Source organism: Salminus brasiliensis, chromosome 12 (assembly GCF_030463535.1).
Source record: "Salminus brasiliensis chromosome 12, fSalBra1.hap2, whole genome shotgun sequence".
NCBI classification, from domain to species: Eukaryota; Metazoa; Chordata; class Actinopteri; order Characiformes; family Bryconidae; genus Salminus; species Salminus brasiliensis.
In genome coordinates, this window is record NC_132889.1 from 36,250,348 (window position 1) to 36,270,122 (window position 19,775).

Genomic DNA, 19,775 nt, shown 5'->3' on the forward strand with positions numbered 1-19,775 from the left:
ACACCGTCAGCACTTTCAAATACCCAACCGCACTGACAGCTGTTCTTTACATTGTGTCTGAATTTCATGATAAATGGACCAATAGAAATCCTTCAAATGACCTGGTCAAGGCCTTTTCCTCCACTCGTAAAGTCACCTTTATGAGATAGGAGGTTTTAGCGTGACACTGGCACTAATGAGGAGCTGCTTCATGTGTGCTTTTAGTCTAATGCTGATGATCAGTTACGATTCGTATGTCAGTGGTCTGAGGAGTGTGTGTGTGTGTGTGTGTGTGTTTGTTTTTGAACTGTGTTTAATGTGAACTATTATTCGTGTGAGTGTGTTTGTGTGTGTGTGTGTGTGTGTGATGGCCATGTGCTGTGGTGTGTACGCTGAGTTTGTTTCTGACCCGCTGTGTCACGCCTGCTCCAGCTGCAGCCGGGGAGAGCCGGGCTGTATCGCTGTTACCATGGTTACAGCCGGGGCTAATTGCTCAGACAACATCAGGCTGCTGATGGAGAGAGATGCAGGGCAAAGGGCTGATCAGAGAGAGAGAGAGAGAGAGAGAGAGAGAGAGAGAGAGAGAGAGAGAGAGAGAAAGGCAGAGAGAGAGAGTGAGTGAAGAGAGAGAGAGAGACAGAGTGAGTGAAGAGAGAGAGAGAGACAGAGTGAGTGAAGAGAGAGAGAGAGTGAAGAGAGAGAGAGAGAGAGAGAGAGAGAAAAGGAGAGAGAGATTGAGAGAACGAGAGAGAGAGAGAGAGAGAGAGAGAGAGAGAGAGAGGGAGGGAGAAAGTGAAGAACAGAGAGAGTGAAAAGCGAGAGAGTGAGAAAAGGAGAGAGAGAGAGAGAGGTAAAGAGATAAAGTAAAGAGAAGGGGAGAGAGAGAGATAAGGAGAGAGGGGAGTGAGAGTGGTGAGAGAAAGGGAAGGAGGGAGAGGGCGTGAGATAAGGAGAGAGAAATAGAGAGAGAGAAAAGGAGAGAGAGAGCGAGTGAAGAGAGAGAGAGAGAGAGAGAGAGTGAGTGAAGAGAGAGAGAGAGACAGAGTGAGTGAAGAGAGAGAGAGAGTGAAGAGAGAGAGAGAGAGAGAGAGAGGTAGAGAGAGAAAAAGAGAAGGGGAGAGAGAGAGAAGTAGAGGGATAGAGAGCGAGAGAGATAAGAAGGTGGAGGGAGGTACTGAGAGGGAGAGGAGAGAGAGAGCGTTAGAGCAACAGAGGGAGACAAAGGTACAGCAAAAGCTGGTGAGAGAGGGAGAGAGAGAGAGTGAAAGGCGGCAGAGAGAAAGCTGATCAATATCTGCTCTCTCAAAGGAAGCATTCACACTTTCGTGCAGAGATCACACAGTCGTGTGAGAAGTGTGTGTAACAGCAATCACAGGTTCAGAGGAACCGGAGGCTGCAGCTGAAGTGTGTGTGTGTGTGTGTGTGTGTGTGTGTGTGTGTGTGTGTGTGTGTGTGTGTGTGTTGGTACGCTGGTATCACGCCGCGCTGGGGCAGTAGTGAAGAGATCAGAAGAGGAAATACAGTGGCAAAAGTTTGGGCACCCCTGGTTTGGGCGTACCTGTGAATACCTGTGAAAAGCTGAAGAGGCTTACAGATGAAGATTTCTTTCTTTGATCTTCAGATTTAATTTAATTTGCATATATTAGAGTTTTAATATAGAGAAAAGACCCCAAAGCAAAAGTTTGGACACCCTGCCCGCTCCGTACTGTAAAACCCTTTTCCATGAGCATTGAGCACAAATTGTAAACACTCTCTGCAGCAGCTGAGGGTCGGTCACACAACCAGCCTGTTTCATCGTAAAGGGATGAAGATAGGCTGGGAAATAATGAGTGAAAATAAAAGCAAGAGCCAAATATGAGATACTGTCCCTTTAAGGAATCTGACATTGTCTCTCCCATCCTCCAGAGTCTTCATTAGCTACCTGTTTTCATACTGGCTTCAGCGTAACCTGCGTCTCATTACATGGAAAGCTCTGCATGGCCTGGGCCCACGTTCCCTGAAAAGGGCCTGAGACCGACCGAATCAAAGCTCCCTTGTGCAGGTGATCATTCACAGTGGTAGCCTCGGGGCTAACGGATCTCTATCTTCCAGTCCTTCTGGGATGCCTCTTCTCTATTAGCATTCAAATCTTCACAGAAGCCTGTTTTCACTAATCCTTTTCTTCTGGAATATTCTGTATGCAGGCCTGTCGTCATTACCGGGCCTGATTGGGATTGCACTGTCACTTTCTTCAGTCGTGACACTCCACAGTCACAAAAACACTGAATGCATTCATTCGGCCTCATGCACTGCGATCTCGGCCCTGGGAGAGGTTGAGTCACATGACTGAGAACCATGAGCAGCTCAGAGACTCTCCCCACCGAGGCTGGGAGGCGAACTTCCTCTCTACTGACTTTCATGGCTTAACAAGGAGGTTAACGGGCTCCCAGCTTCCTAAATATTTGTGGACACCCCTTCTAATGATTGCACTCAGCTACTTTAAGTTGCACCCATTGCTGATGTGCAAATGTACACACACACACACACAGCTTGTCTAGTCCCTGTAGAGAAGTACTGCCAGTAGAATAGGACGCTCTAGAGCAGATAGTAAACATGGCCCTATTGGCACCATGTTACCATACATTCAAAAGCATTGGGCCTGCAGTTAGCGCCATGCTAACAAGAGAGCGTGAGCTTTTTTCCCCTTGTTAGCTACATTAGCCTTCTAGCACCGTGGTAAAGGAGCAAACTTCACACACCAGCTGTGTCTGTATGCACTATATGTCCAAATATTTGTGGACACCCCTACTAATGAATTCATTCAGCTACATTAAGTTGCACCCATTGCTGACACAAATGTGCAAATCCACACACACATAAACACACAGAGAAGAGAAGTACTGCCAATAGAATAGGACTCAACATGAACCTATTGACACCGTGACGCCTAATGCCAGGCGTGGGATAGAGGGGTATAAAGCCCCACAGCAGCATTGAGCTGTGGAGCAGTGGAGGAACCGTGCTCTCTGGAATGATGGTTGGTGCCACATCCAGTACTTTTGGGATGAGTTGGGGAGTTGAGGATGACGATGTGGGGTGGTGATCATCCCACAGCTTGACCTCGCTAACACTCTTGTCGCTGAATGCAATCAAATCCTCACTGCAATGCGCTACTCCAAATCTAGTAGAAAGGTTTTACCTCGGCAGTAGAGGCAGTTACTCCATCAAAAGCAGGATCAACTCTTTTCAGTACCCTTGATTTTGAAAGAAGCAATGAAAAAGCAGGTGTCCCAATACTTTTGTCCATACAGTGTAGGTAGCCCCTGGTAACACTGCATGGATTTAAAGGTAAGGCAGTGTGTCCTACATTGATGGCATTGGTCTGACGATCTTATCCAGAGCTAGGACCCTCCCCCCAGGACTGTAGGGTGGTGCCCACCTGACCCAACTGTTAATCATCAGTATCCAGTGATGTGTGTAATGATATGCTTTATACCATGTTGTGATTGTCCTACTAAACTCTTCGGTTTTCCTCCCCGGTTGGCCCTCCTGCGCTCCACTGACCGCTGCTCCTCTTCTCCCTTCCACCTGTAAAAAAGGACAGTTGGAACCCGTCAATGAGGTAAGCAGGATCCCGTTAGGAGAATGTTGTGCACCCCAAATTAACAAAGACTCAGACACTGTGACAAGTGATCAGTGAGGGTGAGGGTGACAACATAACTGGTTACCATAGCGATATTCCTAAATCTACTTCAATTCCCACAATGCCATGCACTTCCAAGTGAAACTCGCTTGACCTACAAACATGTTCAAACACATACTCCTTGTACAAGGGGTCACAAGGTCGAATCCCGAGCCATGCCGCTTTGCCATCAGCGGCCGGAGTCGGAGGGAGCACAGTTGGCTGTACTCTCTCCGGTTGGGTAGATGGCGCTCTCTTGCCTCATCACTCTTAAGCGATGTTGGTCGGCACAGGCGTCTGTTAGCTGGTGTGGTGGAGCTGGAGACCCGGCACTTTCCTCAGAGCGCGTTGGCTGCCTGGCGATGTTGCATTGGCAGCAGTTTGAGAAGAGGCGGTGGCTGGTTTTGCATGTGTCGGAGGAGACGTGTTAAGGCCTTACCCTCCTAGTGTGGGGAGCATTGCTAGTGCTAGGGGGATTCATTGACAGTACTAGGCCCAGGAGAGCTTGCTCAGAGAGTTCTTTGTCCAGGAAAGTTCCTCTCCAGGCAAAATAGGAAAAGCGACACACGGATGAACCTGGGCCCTGCCATTTAAGCAAAAATGGGCTGTAAACCAGCGATAATGAGCCCCTCCCACACGTTCAGTAGAAGAAGTATCTGAGAGTGCAGAGTCGAGGGAATGGTCTTAGGGGTGTTTTCCGCCGTGTTCAGGCCTTATTTAGTAGACTTGCTTGCTTTCCCATTCACTGAAACTCATCACGCCGCTACACTGGCAACTTCGCTGGGCCTGTTTTTTTCACCAATCAGTAATCTTCCACAGTGCCCCCCCCCCACCCTGTGGCCATCTAAAATGCACATGAATGGATGAGCTATTTTGATAGACACAGAACACAGTTACCGTTCCCAGTTTCATTTATACACTTTATACACTACAGTCCAACCCTCAATCAGCCGGTCCTGGAGCCGTAACTCCAGTCCAGTTGCATTGGTGTGGTGCAACAGATAACACCACTACCTGCCAGTGAGTTATGATACCATGTGGGAGACCGGAGTTTGATTCCCAGTCTGGGTGACTATGCTGTGCTACACCAATAAGAGTCCTTGGGCAAGACTCCTAACACTGCACTGACCCTCCTCTGTAATACCAGTAACCTTGTAAGTCGCTCTGGATAAGAGCATCAGCTAAATGCTGTAAATGTAATAACTGCGTTATTGACTGTAATAAGCTGAACAGCTATATTGCGGTATTGCCATAACAACCCTATGCCTCATTTACATGTGATAAACACACCTTGTTCATTGGTTGTTGTTACTATCTGATGCTTAGATGGCCAAACCCTAGCTAGAAATGAAGGTAATGAAGGTGTGTGTCCACCTGAGAACTGATTTCACCTTCTTCTCCCACATTCAGTTCCTCTGTTTCCCCCCCCATCAGCATCTTGTTTTCAGTGATTAATTATTGAAGCATCACCGGCACGCAATCCGACACCCCAGGGGCAGGATAGGCCTTTCCGCATGTCTTTTTCTGGAAGCAATCATCCCTCTTTCATCGTCTTCTTTCCGCTCTTTGATGGGAATCGCTCAGCCGAAATCAAGCGGAAAATGAGGTCCCTCTTAAACATGACATCATCTGCCTGAGATGCGTCACGCCAGGTCCCCAGTCTGAACCTGCCTGTTGGCTGGAGCACACCAGCCTTCATCAGGGCGATCGCTGCCTAGATGGTCTTCAGCTCCGCCCCAGACTTACTCATAAGCCTGTTGCTTAGCCGCCTTTGTTCAGCCCAAGTGGTGATGAGGCTAAATAGAGTGTGAGATTTGGGGCCACAAGTGTACCGAGTCATGCCGCCACAGAGACGATGACTCACGCACCTCCATACCAGGGCTATATAGAAATGTCTGTCTGTCTATCTCAGTAGAAAGGGCTTTGGGGACTTCACACATTCCCACACTGCTTCGAGGTCCAGATGGCCAGACAATAACAAGCATATTTCCTTTGAAGCCACTAATCTGTAATAATCTGAGTGCATCTGACTGAACGTCGTGGTTCCTGTGCAGGTGTCTGCAGATCACTGCAGAGTCGTGTGGGTATCTCCCATCTGTGCTGTGCTCTTCTGCAGGGTCTTCTGTCCAGACTGTCAGACCTGCTGCTGTGTCGCTGGTCGTGCCGGTCATGCTGGCAGTGGTGTTGGGAATGCAGCTGTTGCCAGTCCAGTGATGAGGAGGTGGAGATTTTGGGGCCGTTCCCTGCACAGACCCCATCTTGGCTGTGAGTACACCCTAAAACCATATATGTTAGATGGGTCATTGACAGCTAGCTGGGGGTAAACGGGGGTATTTTGGGGGGAACGAGGGGACTAGGGTACTGATCACAAGCTTATGGGTTTGATACCTAGATCAACTGGGCAGCAGTGGTGGTTTGGTGGTTATACCACTGGTTTACTAATCACAAGACTGTGGGTTCCATAGCTACTGTAATTCGGCTAAGCTGTAGGGGTTCGAGAAATGGGTTATTGATTTATCACAAGGTTGTAGGTTCGATACCTAAGTTCAATATGCCACAATGGTGGCTTAGCACATTAGTTTTATACCTAGGTTCACTAAGCTGCAGGTGGCTCAGTGCACTGGGTTAATGATCACATGGTAGTGAGTTCAATACCTACGCCCACTAAGCTGCAGTGGTGGCTCAGTGGGTAGAGAACAAGGTTGTGGGTTTGATACCCATCTGTAGTGGTGGCTCTGTAAAGCACTGTAAAGTTTCTGGGTTCAATACCTAGGCCCAATAAGTGCACTGGAGGCGAATAAAGTGCTGAGGTACTGATCACAAGGTTGTGGGTTCAATAGTTCGCCCTTACCTTCAAAACTAAGTGCAATGGTGGCTCAGTGATGAGAGTACTGGTTTATTGATCACAAGGTTGTGAGTTTAATACCTAGCTGTAGTGGCAGCTTGTGGTTAAACCACATTTCTGGGTTTAATATCTAGGCCCACTAAGTACACTGGTGGTTCAGTAAAAAGAGTACAGAAGTACTAATCACAAGGTTGTGGGTTCAATACTCTAACCTCACTAAGTGTATTGGTGGCTCAGGTTCACTGAATAGAGTTCTGTTTTATTATTCAGATGGTTGTGAGTTCATGGCCTTTCTAGTGCACTAAGTGTAATGGGTGCTTAGTGAGCCAGAAGTTGTGGATTTGCAATGGTGGCCTGGTAGTTACGTAGGTTGTTGATCACAAGGTTGTGAGTTCAATACCTAGGCCTAACTAGACCTAGGCCTGCTAAGTGCAATATGGGGCTCAGTGATTAGAGTGCTAGGGTATTGATCATAAGGTTGTGAGTTCAATACTGAGGCCCACTAATGTTGTAGTATAGTAAGTAATTAGAGTCCTGTGTTATTGATCACATGGTTGTGGGTTTGATACCTAGGTTGGTATATACTCACTGTTTACATTGTTATTATTTTTAGAGGGTTCTTAAACTGAAAGGAGATCATTTGGTAAATTAGGTATTGTTTATGTATTAATGCTTTCACTCTCACACACACACTGCTATGGTCCTACAGGTCTACTTCAAGCCCCCCAGCCACAACATGCCAACCACGGTGGATGCCAGTGTGTCTCCAATGTCATCCTCACTAGAGTGTCTGTAGTATTTTGGTCTGAGTTGTTTTTCTGTGTGTTTTTGGGTGTGTCTTTATTTATGTTGCCAAACCCGGGCGTCAGGCGTAGGCAGTGGAGTGGGAGTGAGCTAATGACATGTTTTTAGGAGAACAGTTCTGTGAATGACAATCCGTCAGCGCCAGCTGTGACTCTGCTGCATTAATGAGGACGTTTCCATCATTTAGATCAAACTGAGACGAAGCCCAGAGGGTGCAGCAAAGCCTCTACTGTTATGGGCAACACACATTATCACATATTATCATAATTATCAGCCGTCATAGTGAAACGTCAGTCAGACTTGTTGTCGCTGGGACGGAGCCGTCCACTGATGTGGCCCCCAGGGACTGCTGGGTGATTACTAGCCTGACTGCACTCATTCTGAAGTGGAAAGAGGCGTTTGTGTGCCGGTGCGATCAAAAGCCTGATTGAAGCTGTAAGAGGTGGTTGATCATGATTATCTGTGTTTGAGTCATCAGCTGGTTCCTGGTGCGCTAGTTATATCTGCACCAGTGTATAAAACACATGCATTTATCAAGGGCTGCTTTGATCCATCACCTATCACCTATCAGCATCATAGCAACCATTAAGCAACATCACAGCAGCCACATAGTAACACTGTTGTACCTATTTAGCAGCCACCTAGCAACATCACAGCAACCACCTGAAATACCACAGCAACCACTTAGCAACACCATAGCGACCACCTAGCAATGTCATGGCATCCACTTAGCAGCACTATAGCACCAACCTAGCAACCACTTAGAAACACAATAGCAACCACCGGTAATACTATAGCAACTACTTTGCAACATTATAGCAACCAACCTAGCAATGTCATGGCATCCACTTAGCAACAACATAGCAGCCACCTGGAATACTGTAGGCAACCACTTAGCAATGCCTGTGGAACATCATAGCAACCACTGGGAATACTATGGCAACCACTTAGCAACACCATAGCAACCACCTAGCAATGTCATGGCATCCACTTAGCAACACCATAGCATCAATCTAGCAACCACTTAGCAACACAAATGTAACCACCGGAAATACTATAGCAACCACTTGCAACACCCTATCAACCACCTAGCAATGCCATTGCATCCACTAAGCAACACTATAGCAGCCACCTGGAATACTATAGGCAACCACTTAGCAATCCCTTTGGCACACGATAGCAACCACCGGAAATAATATGGCAACCACTCAGCAGCACTATAGCAACCACTGGGAATAATATGGCAACCACTTAGCAACCACATTGCAGTGCCATGGCATTCACTTAGCAAAACCATAGCATCAATCTAGCAACCACCTAGCAACACAAATGCAACCACCCTATCAACCACCCAGCAATGCCATTGCATCCACTAAGCAACACTAATAGTACCAATGTAGCACTCCCTTTGTATCGCCATAGGGTGCTATGGTGTTGTAACTACTCTACTATAGCAATTGCAACCATAGCAACAACATAGGAACCATGAATGATACCATAGGAACAACCTAGCAACCCTATAGCAACAACATACCTAGCAACACCATAGTAACCACCTAGCAACTACTTAGCAAATACCTGCTATATCATAGCAACGGTTTTGCCAATAAAGGAACTGCTTGGAAGTGGGAACCTCTTAAGCTGCACTTTTCTAGTAGTTATTACTGGTAAAACATCAAAGGTGCTTTGCTACAAGCAACATAATAATAATAATAATAATCATCATCATCATCATCATAAAAATAATAACAATAATAATAATGATAATAATAATAACAACAACAATAATCATAATAACAATTATTATTGTTATTATTATTGTTATTGTTATTGTTATTATTCTTATTATGATGATAATGATGATGATATTATTATTATTATGATTATATCCTGTTGTCCATGTGGGTAGGAAATACCTCTGTTTTGGACTGTAGGCTTTTTAATTGTATCTGTTTGTGATGTTGCTCCATTTGTTTGTACCCTCAGAAGCTTTTACATCCATAAGGAACCACAGATCAGTTCTCACCTGTGCAGTTCTCACCTGTGCAGTTCTCACCTGTGCAGTTCTCACCTGTGCAGAGACAGATCACTGCAGTTTCTCACTATATTGAACAGTAAAGACCAAACTGCACCATAAACACACAGCAGCATCTTACATTAGCAGGCAGTGCAGAAGTGATGATGGTTAACTTTACAGTCCATCGCTTTCTGCCACGGCGGTGCTGTAACGCTCAGTCCTGCAGAGTGTTGAGTCCGGCAGACCCCCACCCCCCACCACCCCCTCCCCTCTCCACCCTCGGCCTCTAAAGGCCATGTGTTTTAGATTGCTCTGTTGCCGTGACAACTATCTCCCTGCCAGCTGTAGTCATGGACACAAAGGGTCCTTGATGATCCCCAAGGGACTGCTCAGAATTGGGCCCCCACAAAGACATCAACATATTCGAACCACTGAAAAACAATCAAATTAAAAGAGTGTGTTGCAATAGCGGTTACTCAGTGTTTGGGCAACAACAGCGACACACACACACTGCTGAGCCACTGCTCCATAGTCAGGCTGGAGTAAAACACGTCCAACTTCAGGATCTTAACAAATTCACAGCTCACTACTGGTCCATTACTGAGACCTTTGTGTCATCGGACTCACTGGTCAGTTGACTGTCTTTATGTCAGTAGGGGTGGATGGGGAATAATGTCGCTGTCTGACTGGATTTCCTTCGTTCCGGTCTGCTTTTCGGATTGCTTTCATTGGCACGTTATTCTGTGGGCAGCGTTTCTGCACATGAAGTCATAGTGAATGGGCTTGTGTTGCTCTACTGGCTTCAGATTCTAGTACATGAGTCAGTTGCAGTCAGGAGCAATCCATGCCAATTTAAAGGGGCCCTAGAATGTCAATTGTATTTTCCTTGGCTTTTTCTATAGTTGACTAATGAAAGTGCAGTACATGGAAGTGGAAACCGTGAACCCTCAAACACTCAAAGTCCTCACACACAAGTCTGCTCACTCAGCCACCATCTTTGCAACTCTGCCCGGCAGTTATTTCCAGGCGTCCATCTCTTTTGTAATAGGGAAAAGACCAAAAAGGCTGGAAACTGAAGAACAAATGACTGTTTAGGAAATTTCAGAGATCTCAAGCTCCATGAATAATTTGTAGCGTCTGGCTCAATAATGCAGAAAATCAGATTTCCGTTCTGGCTACTGCTCTTGCACAGATCTCCATCTCCTCTGAGAGGGTTTTTTTTTGTTGAAGGACGGGCCTTTGTCCATAAACAGACTAAGCCATGCTACGTAATGAGAGAACTCCCATTCATATTTCCACCAGTGTCCGGCCTTCGTATTGATAAGGTCCTCCTTCTAAAGAAAATCCAACAGAACCAAATCAGAGCTGCAAAACAGGCCAATTCCAAAACCCCCAAACTATTACATCACAGTCTTGACTCGTTATGTTTACACCCCCAAAACACATGACATAATCCCTGCCCACTCTGCTGTTCCAAATTTCGTCGGTTTTACAGCATTACTACTGTATAATGGACAAAATCTTACTGTACCCTGTTAAGAGTATATGGTCTTCATTATGGTCTATAATGTTCTTCAGTCTAAAACCTGTGGAGGAACCTCATAAAGTGCTTTGAGGAACCTTTTTCTTCTAAAAACTGTTCTTGAAGATTTCTCAAAGCACCTTTAGAGGTTCCTACACAGTTTTAAACTGAAGAACCTCCAAATGTTCATCAAAGATCTTATACGTTTAACAGTGCACAACATGCTAAAGCTGTTCTGCTGGATTCAGGTCTGGTGACTGGGAGGAACCAGTGCTGCAGAACACTGAACTCAATGTTACGTTAATGAAAATGCGGAAGTACAGCTAACGGTAAAACCTGGTGTTGTTGATACTGGAGAGTAGCTAATCACCTCCAGACTCTAGCTAGCTATGGAAATACAGGTAGCTATGGGAACACGGCCAAGTGACCACGGCTTTTCCTGTGCCGGTGTCCGCAGAAGGAAGAGCTCAACTCGGCATTTGGCAAAGCCAAAGCCGGAAGAAGCAAATAGGGATCGACGTTAGACTAAAAGCTAACAGTAGCCGATGCTAGCTTTACCATCTCTTTTCTCCATCATCATCTCCGGACATTCCAAAGTCCGGACTCCCTCCGCTGAACCAAACTGGAGGTAAACTCACAGCATCGGCAACTTCTCAAGAAAACCAAACTTGCAGAAGTGGTGTGTAAGTGAATTACACTCCCCAACATTAGGGGGAGCCAATGAGCAAAAAAGAAAAAATTCTCATAATGCTGCTTTAATGGTGGAGTGGTTTAGTATATATTTAGTACACTAATGCTATAAGGTACATGCTTTACAGTATACTATTCTTATTAGTTCAGGCTAGGAATGTTAGTACACAAAATATTAACAAAATTTTTATAGCAATAATGTATAATGGTCCTTTAAGCTGAATGAGCAGAGACAGGAGTTAAGGATAGGGCTGAGGAGCCGAGAATGGGATATGCAAAAAACCTCACCATAGGAGGAGGAGCCTCTGGCATGGTCTTTTTCAGATCTGGCTCTCCATAATATACTGTCCCTCCATAACGTCTCACCTGCACTTTTCTCTCTCAGCGTCAACGACTGTAATGATGAGAGAGATTCAAACTCTCACCTCATGGGTCGTGAAGATGCCCCTCCAGCCCACAACCACAGCAGCAGCAGCAACAGCAGCTCAAGTCCCAGCCGCCGGCGCTCCAGCTTCGAGAACTCGCGCTCTACCTTCAGCCTCGCCCGCCAGCTCTCCTGTAAGTCCAGCAGCACACTGAGTCACACCAGTCTACCAATTGGTCAACAAGGTGGTAATGCTGGTCAACCAGCTTGGCTATAGTGTTCGACTAGCCTTCTCAGAGTGGTCATATTCTATGTTGGGCAAGAGCTGAGCTGGTGACCAGCAAAGAGGTCAGACTGGTCATGCTGGTGAACCAGCTTGGCCATGCTGGTCATGTTGGTCAACCAGTTGGTCAACCTGTTTGGTCATACTGGTCAACCAGCTTGGTCGTCTTGGTTGACTAACGTTGTCATGCTGGTGGTCTAACAACATGATCATACTGGTCATGATAGTCATGATTAGGCTGGCCATGCTGGTGAACCAGTAAGTCATACTGGTCATTTTGGCCGATAGATTTAATCATACTGGTCATGTTGGTAGACAAGCTTGGGCATAGTGTTTGACTAGCCTGCTCAGATTGGTCATACTCCATACTGGGCAAGAGCTGAGCTGGTGACCAGCATAGAGGTCAGACTGGTCAGACTAGTCATGCTGGTGAACCAGCTTGACCATGCTGGTCATATTGGTCAACCAATGTGGACTAGCTGGTCAACTTGTTGGTCAACCTGTTTGGTCATGCTGGTGAACCAGTTTGGTCGCCCTGATTGAGTAACACTATCATGCTGGTTATGGTGGTCTAACAACATGGTCATACTGGTCATGATGGTGAACCAGTAAGGTCACGCTAGTCATTTTGGTCGATAGGTTTGGTCATACTGGTCATGTTGGTCGACCAGCGTGATTAGGCTGGCCATGGTGGTCAACCAGCTTGGGCATAGTGTTTGACTAGCCTGCTCAGGTTGGTCATACTCTATACTGGGCAAGAGCTGAGCTGTCAGACTGGTCAGACTGGTCAAGATGGTTAAGATGCCAGCTTAGCCCAGCTTAGCTCTTGACCAGCATAGAAAATGACCAACCTGAGCAGGCTAGTCAACCTCCATGGCCAGACTGGTCAACCACCATGACTAGTATGACCAGAATGACTAGCATGACCCTTCTGGTTCACCAGCATGGCCAGCCTAATCACAACCAACCAACCTTGGTTGACTAGCATTCCCACACTTGTTGACTAGCATAGCCAAACAGGTGAACCAGGCTGACCACATTGGTTGACCAACATGACCAGCATGACCAGTCTGACCAGTCTAACCAGCTTCAGCTGGCCAGTGGAGGATTGGAAGGGAAGTCATGAGAGTGTTGGTATGTTTTTAATACGTGCTATCTTCTACCTCTCTCACCTCGCAGCTCTGGATGCCCGGCGGCCCAGCTCCCCTCAGGTGGACATGAAGCCCATTGAATTTTGGGCCATGGGCCCTAGGAAGGAGGTGGTGCAACCCCTGCGTAAACCACAAACCCCTCCAGACGATTACTTCCGCAAGCTGGAGCCACGGCTTTACTCTGTGGATTCCGGCGGGGATGACGTGGACTCTCTGACGGACGAGGAGATCCTGCTGCGCTACCAGCTGGGCATGCTGCACTTCAGTACACAGTACGACCTCATAAACGCCCACCTGAGCGTGCGGGTCATTGAGGCGCGTGACTTGCCTCCTCCTCTCTCCTGTGATGGAGCCAGGCAGGACATGGCCCACTCCAACCCCTACGTCAAGATGAGCCTGCTGCCTGACCACAAGAACTCCAGGCAGACCGGCGTGAAACGCAAGACCCAGAACCCTGTTTTTGAAGAGCGCTTCACTTTTGAGCTGCCCTTTCTGGAGGCTCAGCGCAGGACCCTGCTGCTGTCCGTCGTGGACTTTGACAAGTTCTCACGCCACTGCGTTATCGGAAAGGTGGTGCTGCCTCTAAGCGAGGTCGATCTGGTGAAGGGGGGACACTGGTGGAAGGCCCTGGTGCCCAGCTCTCAGGTAACCCACTATACTGAACATATGGACACTGTAGCTCAACCTTAAAATGACGCTTCCTATTCTCAGACAGTTAGACAGTTGTGCCACTCTAGAGCTGTGCACTCCCTCCCCTCAATGTGGTCTACAGGTTAGAACTCCCCCATCACATGACATCCACAGACTATGAGACTTTTGACAGTTGCGCTCTGAGGCCTTGCTGGGATTTGAACTGCTGATATCCTCACACTTGCTGCGCAGCAGTTAGACCGTAGGGCCGGTCTAGAGCTGGGAAATTGCACTATATACAAACAGTTCTGAGGAAATTCACCTTCCCTTCTTTCTCAGACACAGAAATATACATGAGTTACAGCTCTAGAGTGGCATAGCACTGTAACTGCTGCTAATCTCACACTTTATTTAACCAGTTTCAGCTACAACTCATTTACTAATGTTTTTGAGGCTCAACTCGGTATGGATTGTTGACCAAAATGAGATGCAGGAGTAAGAAATATGGCTTTAGACTAAACTAAGTTAACTATAAATAAGTTGCTATCAGTTTAAAGTTACATGACTTTACATCTTGTACAGTGTATTAACCCCTTAACTACAAACTAAGGTGCTTTACTCAGTAACTACAGGGACTTCGATACAAACTGGGCTCTGTGGGGCTTTTCTTCGGGTGTAGAAGTTTGTAATAACCTTTTCGGGCCACAGGCTTTTAAGGGGGTTAATAAATAATGTTTAATGATATGCAATTATTGTCTCAGGTTATGGTTTACAATAAGAATTAATATACTTTCACCTTTTGTTGGTAATGTGTGGAAATTCTCAAAATAGGGACCCAATTATGAGTAATCAAGTCATTCAAGTCAAAAGTCTGATCATACACCCAACATTAGGATATATTATAAAATATATTCAATATTACATTACAGTTTGTTGGTTATATATATATAAAATAATTTATATCATTTTTTCATATTTATTCTTATATATTCTTCATGTTTTTTACCCTCACCACCTTTTTTATGACCACTGCCTTTCAGCGTTTCCAGCATATGTGCTGTTACTCAATATTATACGTCTATATTTTATATTTATATTAATTCTACCAGCTGCTATGCATTTTCTATATTCTATATTTCATATTTTGTTATCTTAGTTTTCTGTTCTTTTTTTAAACATTTTCACTGCTGTTTCTTACGTGACGTGTGAACACCGTTGGGATTGCCACTTCATTTCACTGTACTCAGTGCAATAAAGGAATCTATCCCTCTGTAGTCCTGCAGCATCTGTCTGCAGCATCCCAAATAAAGCAATGCGCTCCCTCACTCCCTCACTCTGACTACGGTCCCCCCGGTAGTCTTTTCAAATAATACTGTGCTTAATGTTTTATTGCATTTCTAAAGAACAGTGTTTCATGGCCTCCACAGCTGGTGAGCCTTTATTTCTGCTCCAGTTTCTATGAAACAGAAAAACCTGTTTGGAAAACTGAAACAGCTGGAAACCGCAGGGATTTCTGTCAACTCTGTAATATTTTCCGTTATCTCGCTCAAAAGCGTAACTTCGGGCCAGAATATATTGTCAGTTGGATTTTCTTCCAGGGACGGTGATGGTTACTGTCTGCTGCATCTCATACTCTTAAAACACCCACTTCTGTATCTGTGGAATTTTATTGATCTCCACCATACTGTGTTGCGCAGAATGAGGTGGAGCTTGGTGAACTCCTGCTGTCCTTGAACTACTTGCCCAGTGCTGGCAGGCTGAACGTGGACGTCATTAGGGCCAAGCAGCTGCTGCAGACTGACATGTGCCAGGGCTCAGGTACCTCCTTCCCATTTGTTTTTCTCTATTCCTTCCCTCTGCTGAAAGCTGGTATTCGGTGTTAGCCGGCCTGCCTGACAGTGACTGTCCTGGTTTTATTGACTCTTGTTTATTGGGTCCATATACTAAGACTGACCAGAGAGTGGAGATGTGCACATGAGATGCAATGATAAAAAATACACTGATCAGCCATAACATTAAAACCACTGATAGGTGAAATGAAGAACATTGATGATCTGGTTCAGATGCCAAGTAAAGAACCGGTCAGTTCTTGAAGGTGATGGAGGTGCTGGACCAAACTGTGATGTTCTAGACAAATCAGACTGGGTCAGAACATCTCTAAAAAAACATCAAGCATCGGGTCTTGTGGGGTGTTCCCGGTACGCAGTGGTCAGCACCTACCAAAAGTGCTCCAAGAAAGGACAGCCAAGGAAAGTGAACTGGCAACTGAATCCTGGGAGCCCAAGGCTCATTGAGGCTCCTGGCCTGACCTCATAACTTACAGGACTAAAAGGACCTGCTGCAAATGTCTTGGCCCCAGATACCACAGCCCAATCACTTTCAGAGGAGGACATGACCTGATGGGTCATGCTTTGCTTTGCCTTGGTGGCATTGAAGGAACCTGCACAATGTTAGGCAGGTGGTTTTAATGTTATGGCTGATCTATGATCTGGTCAGATATTATTGGTTCTCTGATCTCTGCTTGTGTTTCAGATCCCTTTGTGAAGGTGCAGTTAGTGGCAGGGCTGAAGCTGGTGAAGACTAAGAAGACGTCCTGTATGAGAGGCACCATCGACCCCTACTACAACGAGTCCTTCAGCTTCCGGGTATCTCACGAGGAACTGAGCGAGGTTAGCCTCGTGTTCACAGGTATAGTCTGACATGTCATCCCATTTACACACATTCTCCTGGAGCTACGAGGCTTATATGGGATAACTCATGGAAGCTGATACCTCACCAGCCAGCACTGGTAGTTGTGTGGTTGGCTGTGCTGATTGGGTTTCTGTGCCAAGCTGAGCACTGGTTCTCAACGCTCAGGTGCTTATCAGATGGTCCACATCTCAGCTCCAACACACATGAAGAAACTAGAGTATTATAACTGAATGAGAACCTAGTTATGTTAGACGACAAGGGGCAGGTGCCTCAGTTCTTTCACGAAATACACTAAATTAAAAGTTACTGAATCATTATCTGTGAGGGATTAGGCTGAACAATGCTGGAACGTTTAAAGAACATATAATCAGTGATATTAATAGATCCTTTATTACATTATTATTACCTAATTATGGCTTTTCTTCCTTCAAATGTTACACTATACATCCAAAAGTTTGTGGACACCCCTTCCAATGAATGCATTTAGCTACTTTAGGTTGATGCAGTTGAGGAAATGCACACATACAGCTCGTCTAGTCCCTGTAGACAAGTATTGCCAATAGAATAGGACTCTCTGGAGCAAATAAACGTGAACCTTTTGGCACCATGTTGCCTAATGCTAGGCGTGGATTGAAGGGGTATAAAGTTAGTGGAGCTGTGTTCTCTGGAATGATGGACGGTGCCCCAGCCAATGCTTTCGGGGCCAACTTTGTGACCTCACTAACACTCTTGTCGCTGAATGCAATCAAATCCTCACAGCAATGCTCCTCCTAAGTCTAGTAGAAAGCCTTCTTCCCTGGACAGTAGAGACAGTTACTCCAACAAAAGCAGGATCAACTCTTTTTAATACCCTTGATTTCAGAAGAAACAATGAATGAGCAGGTGTCCAAATACTTTCCTCCATAAAGTGTCTCTTCAGTATCCAATATTACACTGATATGTGTCGTCCTGTTTTGCCAGCAGAAGTAAAGCATAGCCTTCAATGAGCAAGGTGCAGACTTATACACTCTTAAAATAAAGCTTTGTCAAATCTCAACCAGTTTAAGGGTCCACCATACAAACATGGTTCTTTATATAACACTAGATACCCCCCCCCCCCCACCCCCCCGGTCATAACACCAGCCTCCTAGCACCAGCAATGCTTCCGACAGTCGGCCTGTGCCGACCAACATCGCATTTACAACCATCTACCCACCTGGAGGGAGCGCGGGCAATTGTGCTCTCTCCAACCCTGGCTACCGATGGCTAGGCAGCATGGCCCAGGATTTGAACGAGACCCCCCGGCTGCATTGGCAGCGCAATAGACCTAACTGAGCCACTTTGGAGCCCCCTAACCCTAACCTAACCTAACCTAACCCTAAACCTAACCCTAACCCTAACCCTAACCCTAAACCCTAACCCTTACCCTTACCCTTACCCTTACCCTTACCCTTACTCTAAACCTAACCCTAACCCTAACCCTAGCCCTAGCCCTAGCCCTAGCCCTAACTCTAACCCTAACCCTAACCCTAACCTAACCTAACCTAACCTAACCTAACCTAACCTAACCTAACCTAACCTAAACCTAACCCTAACCCTAACCCTAACCCTTACCCTTACCCTTATCCTTACCCTTACTCTAAACCTAACCCTAACCCTAACCCTAACCTAACCTAACCCTAACCCTTACCCTTACCATAACCTTTACCTGATTGGTTTTTACTAATTTCCAAAGGTTCTTCACACTCAAATATCTCTAGTATATTTATACAGGATCTCTATGGACCCAAAAGTGGTTCTCATATGGCAGTTTTTAACAGCCCTATTAAACCTGGCAGCTACCAGGTGATGTGAGTCAGGTGGGTTTAAGCAGGAAAAGCACACAAATGTGCAGGAATCCAGCCCCCCAAGACCAGAATTGCCCACCCTTCTCTATGGCACCTTCATTTTTAATAGTGCAGGAAAGCAACCCCAGTCTACCACGGAGAAGGCAGTGTTGTTACTCACTTCACAACACGACGTCCACCAACCGCCAAACCTGACTCCAAATATCTCTAATTAAGTTCACAGATAGATTGATGCTTGCAAACATACACACACACACACACACACACACACACACACACACACACACACACACACAATCGAGTGTATCTGATAAAGTAATCCTGCCGTCTTTCTGCAGAGATCAAACCCTTAGACCTCCTCTGAGGAAAAGCTCTCGTTAATTAAGCCAAACCCGGCTTTGTTTTTGACCTCAGAGTGACACACCATCCCACTGCTTACCTAATTGGGCCCAAAAGTCAAAACAGTGTTTCCCTAGCAGTGTAAGCCACCCTGCTGGGCACCCGTGGAGAAAGCCATTCGGAGATGCTGACAGGTTTCAGCATGACACACATTTCAGGTCCTCACCATTAGAGTAATGTGGGGGGTGGCCTGGGTCTGCCACACAAGCCCTCATTAGGCCTCATTTAAATGCCAGCCGCATTTACTTGATTAAAGGTGCTGCCAGTCAGAGCGTAAGCTGGAACACGGCTCGGGTCGAGCTGCCACGCTCGCTACTCACACTCTGGCATTTAGGATCTGTGGCCAAGGAGCGGCTGCGGCCAGCGTGCTGAGCTTTGGATGGGCCTGAGGCTGTAGAGGTATGCAGCTCACCTCGTGTAGCTTTGACATTTTCTATTACGGCCTTTCAGGTTCAGATTGGGTTTCTGTGCCAAGCTGAGCACTGGTTCTCAACGCTCGGGGGCTCACCAGATGGTCCACATCTCAGCTCCAACACACGTGAAGAAACTAGAGTATTATAACTGAATGAGAACCTAGTTATGTTAGACGACAAGTGGCAGGTGCCTCAGTTCTTTCACGAAATACACTAAATTAAAAGTTACTGAATCATTATCTGTGAGGGATTAGGCTGAACAATGCTGGAACGTTTGAAGAACATATAATCAGTGATATTAATAGATCCTTTATTACATTATTATTACCTAATTATGGCTTTTCTTCCTTCAAATGTTACACTATACACCCAAAAGTTTGTGGACACCCCTTCTGATGAATGCATTTAGCTACTTTAGGTTGATGCAGTTGTGGAAATGCACACATACAGCTCGTCTAGTCCCTGTAGACAAGTATTGCCAATAGAATAGGACTCTCTGG

At 46.0% G+C, this 19,775-nt stretch overlaps 1 protein-coding gene across 2 annotated transcripts in view; it reads left to right on the forward strand.

The window, feature by feature from the left end:
• Nucleotides 1-19,775, forward strand: part of syt17 (synaptotagmin XVII) — a 45,145-nt gene that overhangs the window by 15,202 nt on the left and 10,168 nt on the right. For both annotated transcript variants that reach the window (XM_072693466.1, XM_072693465.1), the window contains exons 3-8: nucleotides 3,563-3,580; nucleotides 5,757-5,905; nucleotides 11,904-12,076; nucleotides 13,345-13,961; nucleotides 15,644-15,764; nucleotides 16,479-16,634. In XM_072693466.1, coding sequence (XP_072549567.1) covers nucleotides 3,563-3,580; nucleotides 5,757-5,905; nucleotides 11,904-12,076; nucleotides 13,345-13,961; nucleotides 15,644-15,764; nucleotides 16,479-16,634 — 1,234 coding nt within the window. The remainder of the gene's footprint in view (nucleotides 1-3,562; nucleotides 3,581-5,756; nucleotides 5,906-11,903; nucleotides 12,077-13,344; nucleotides 13,962-15,643; nucleotides 15,765-16,478; nucleotides 16,635-19,775) is intronic.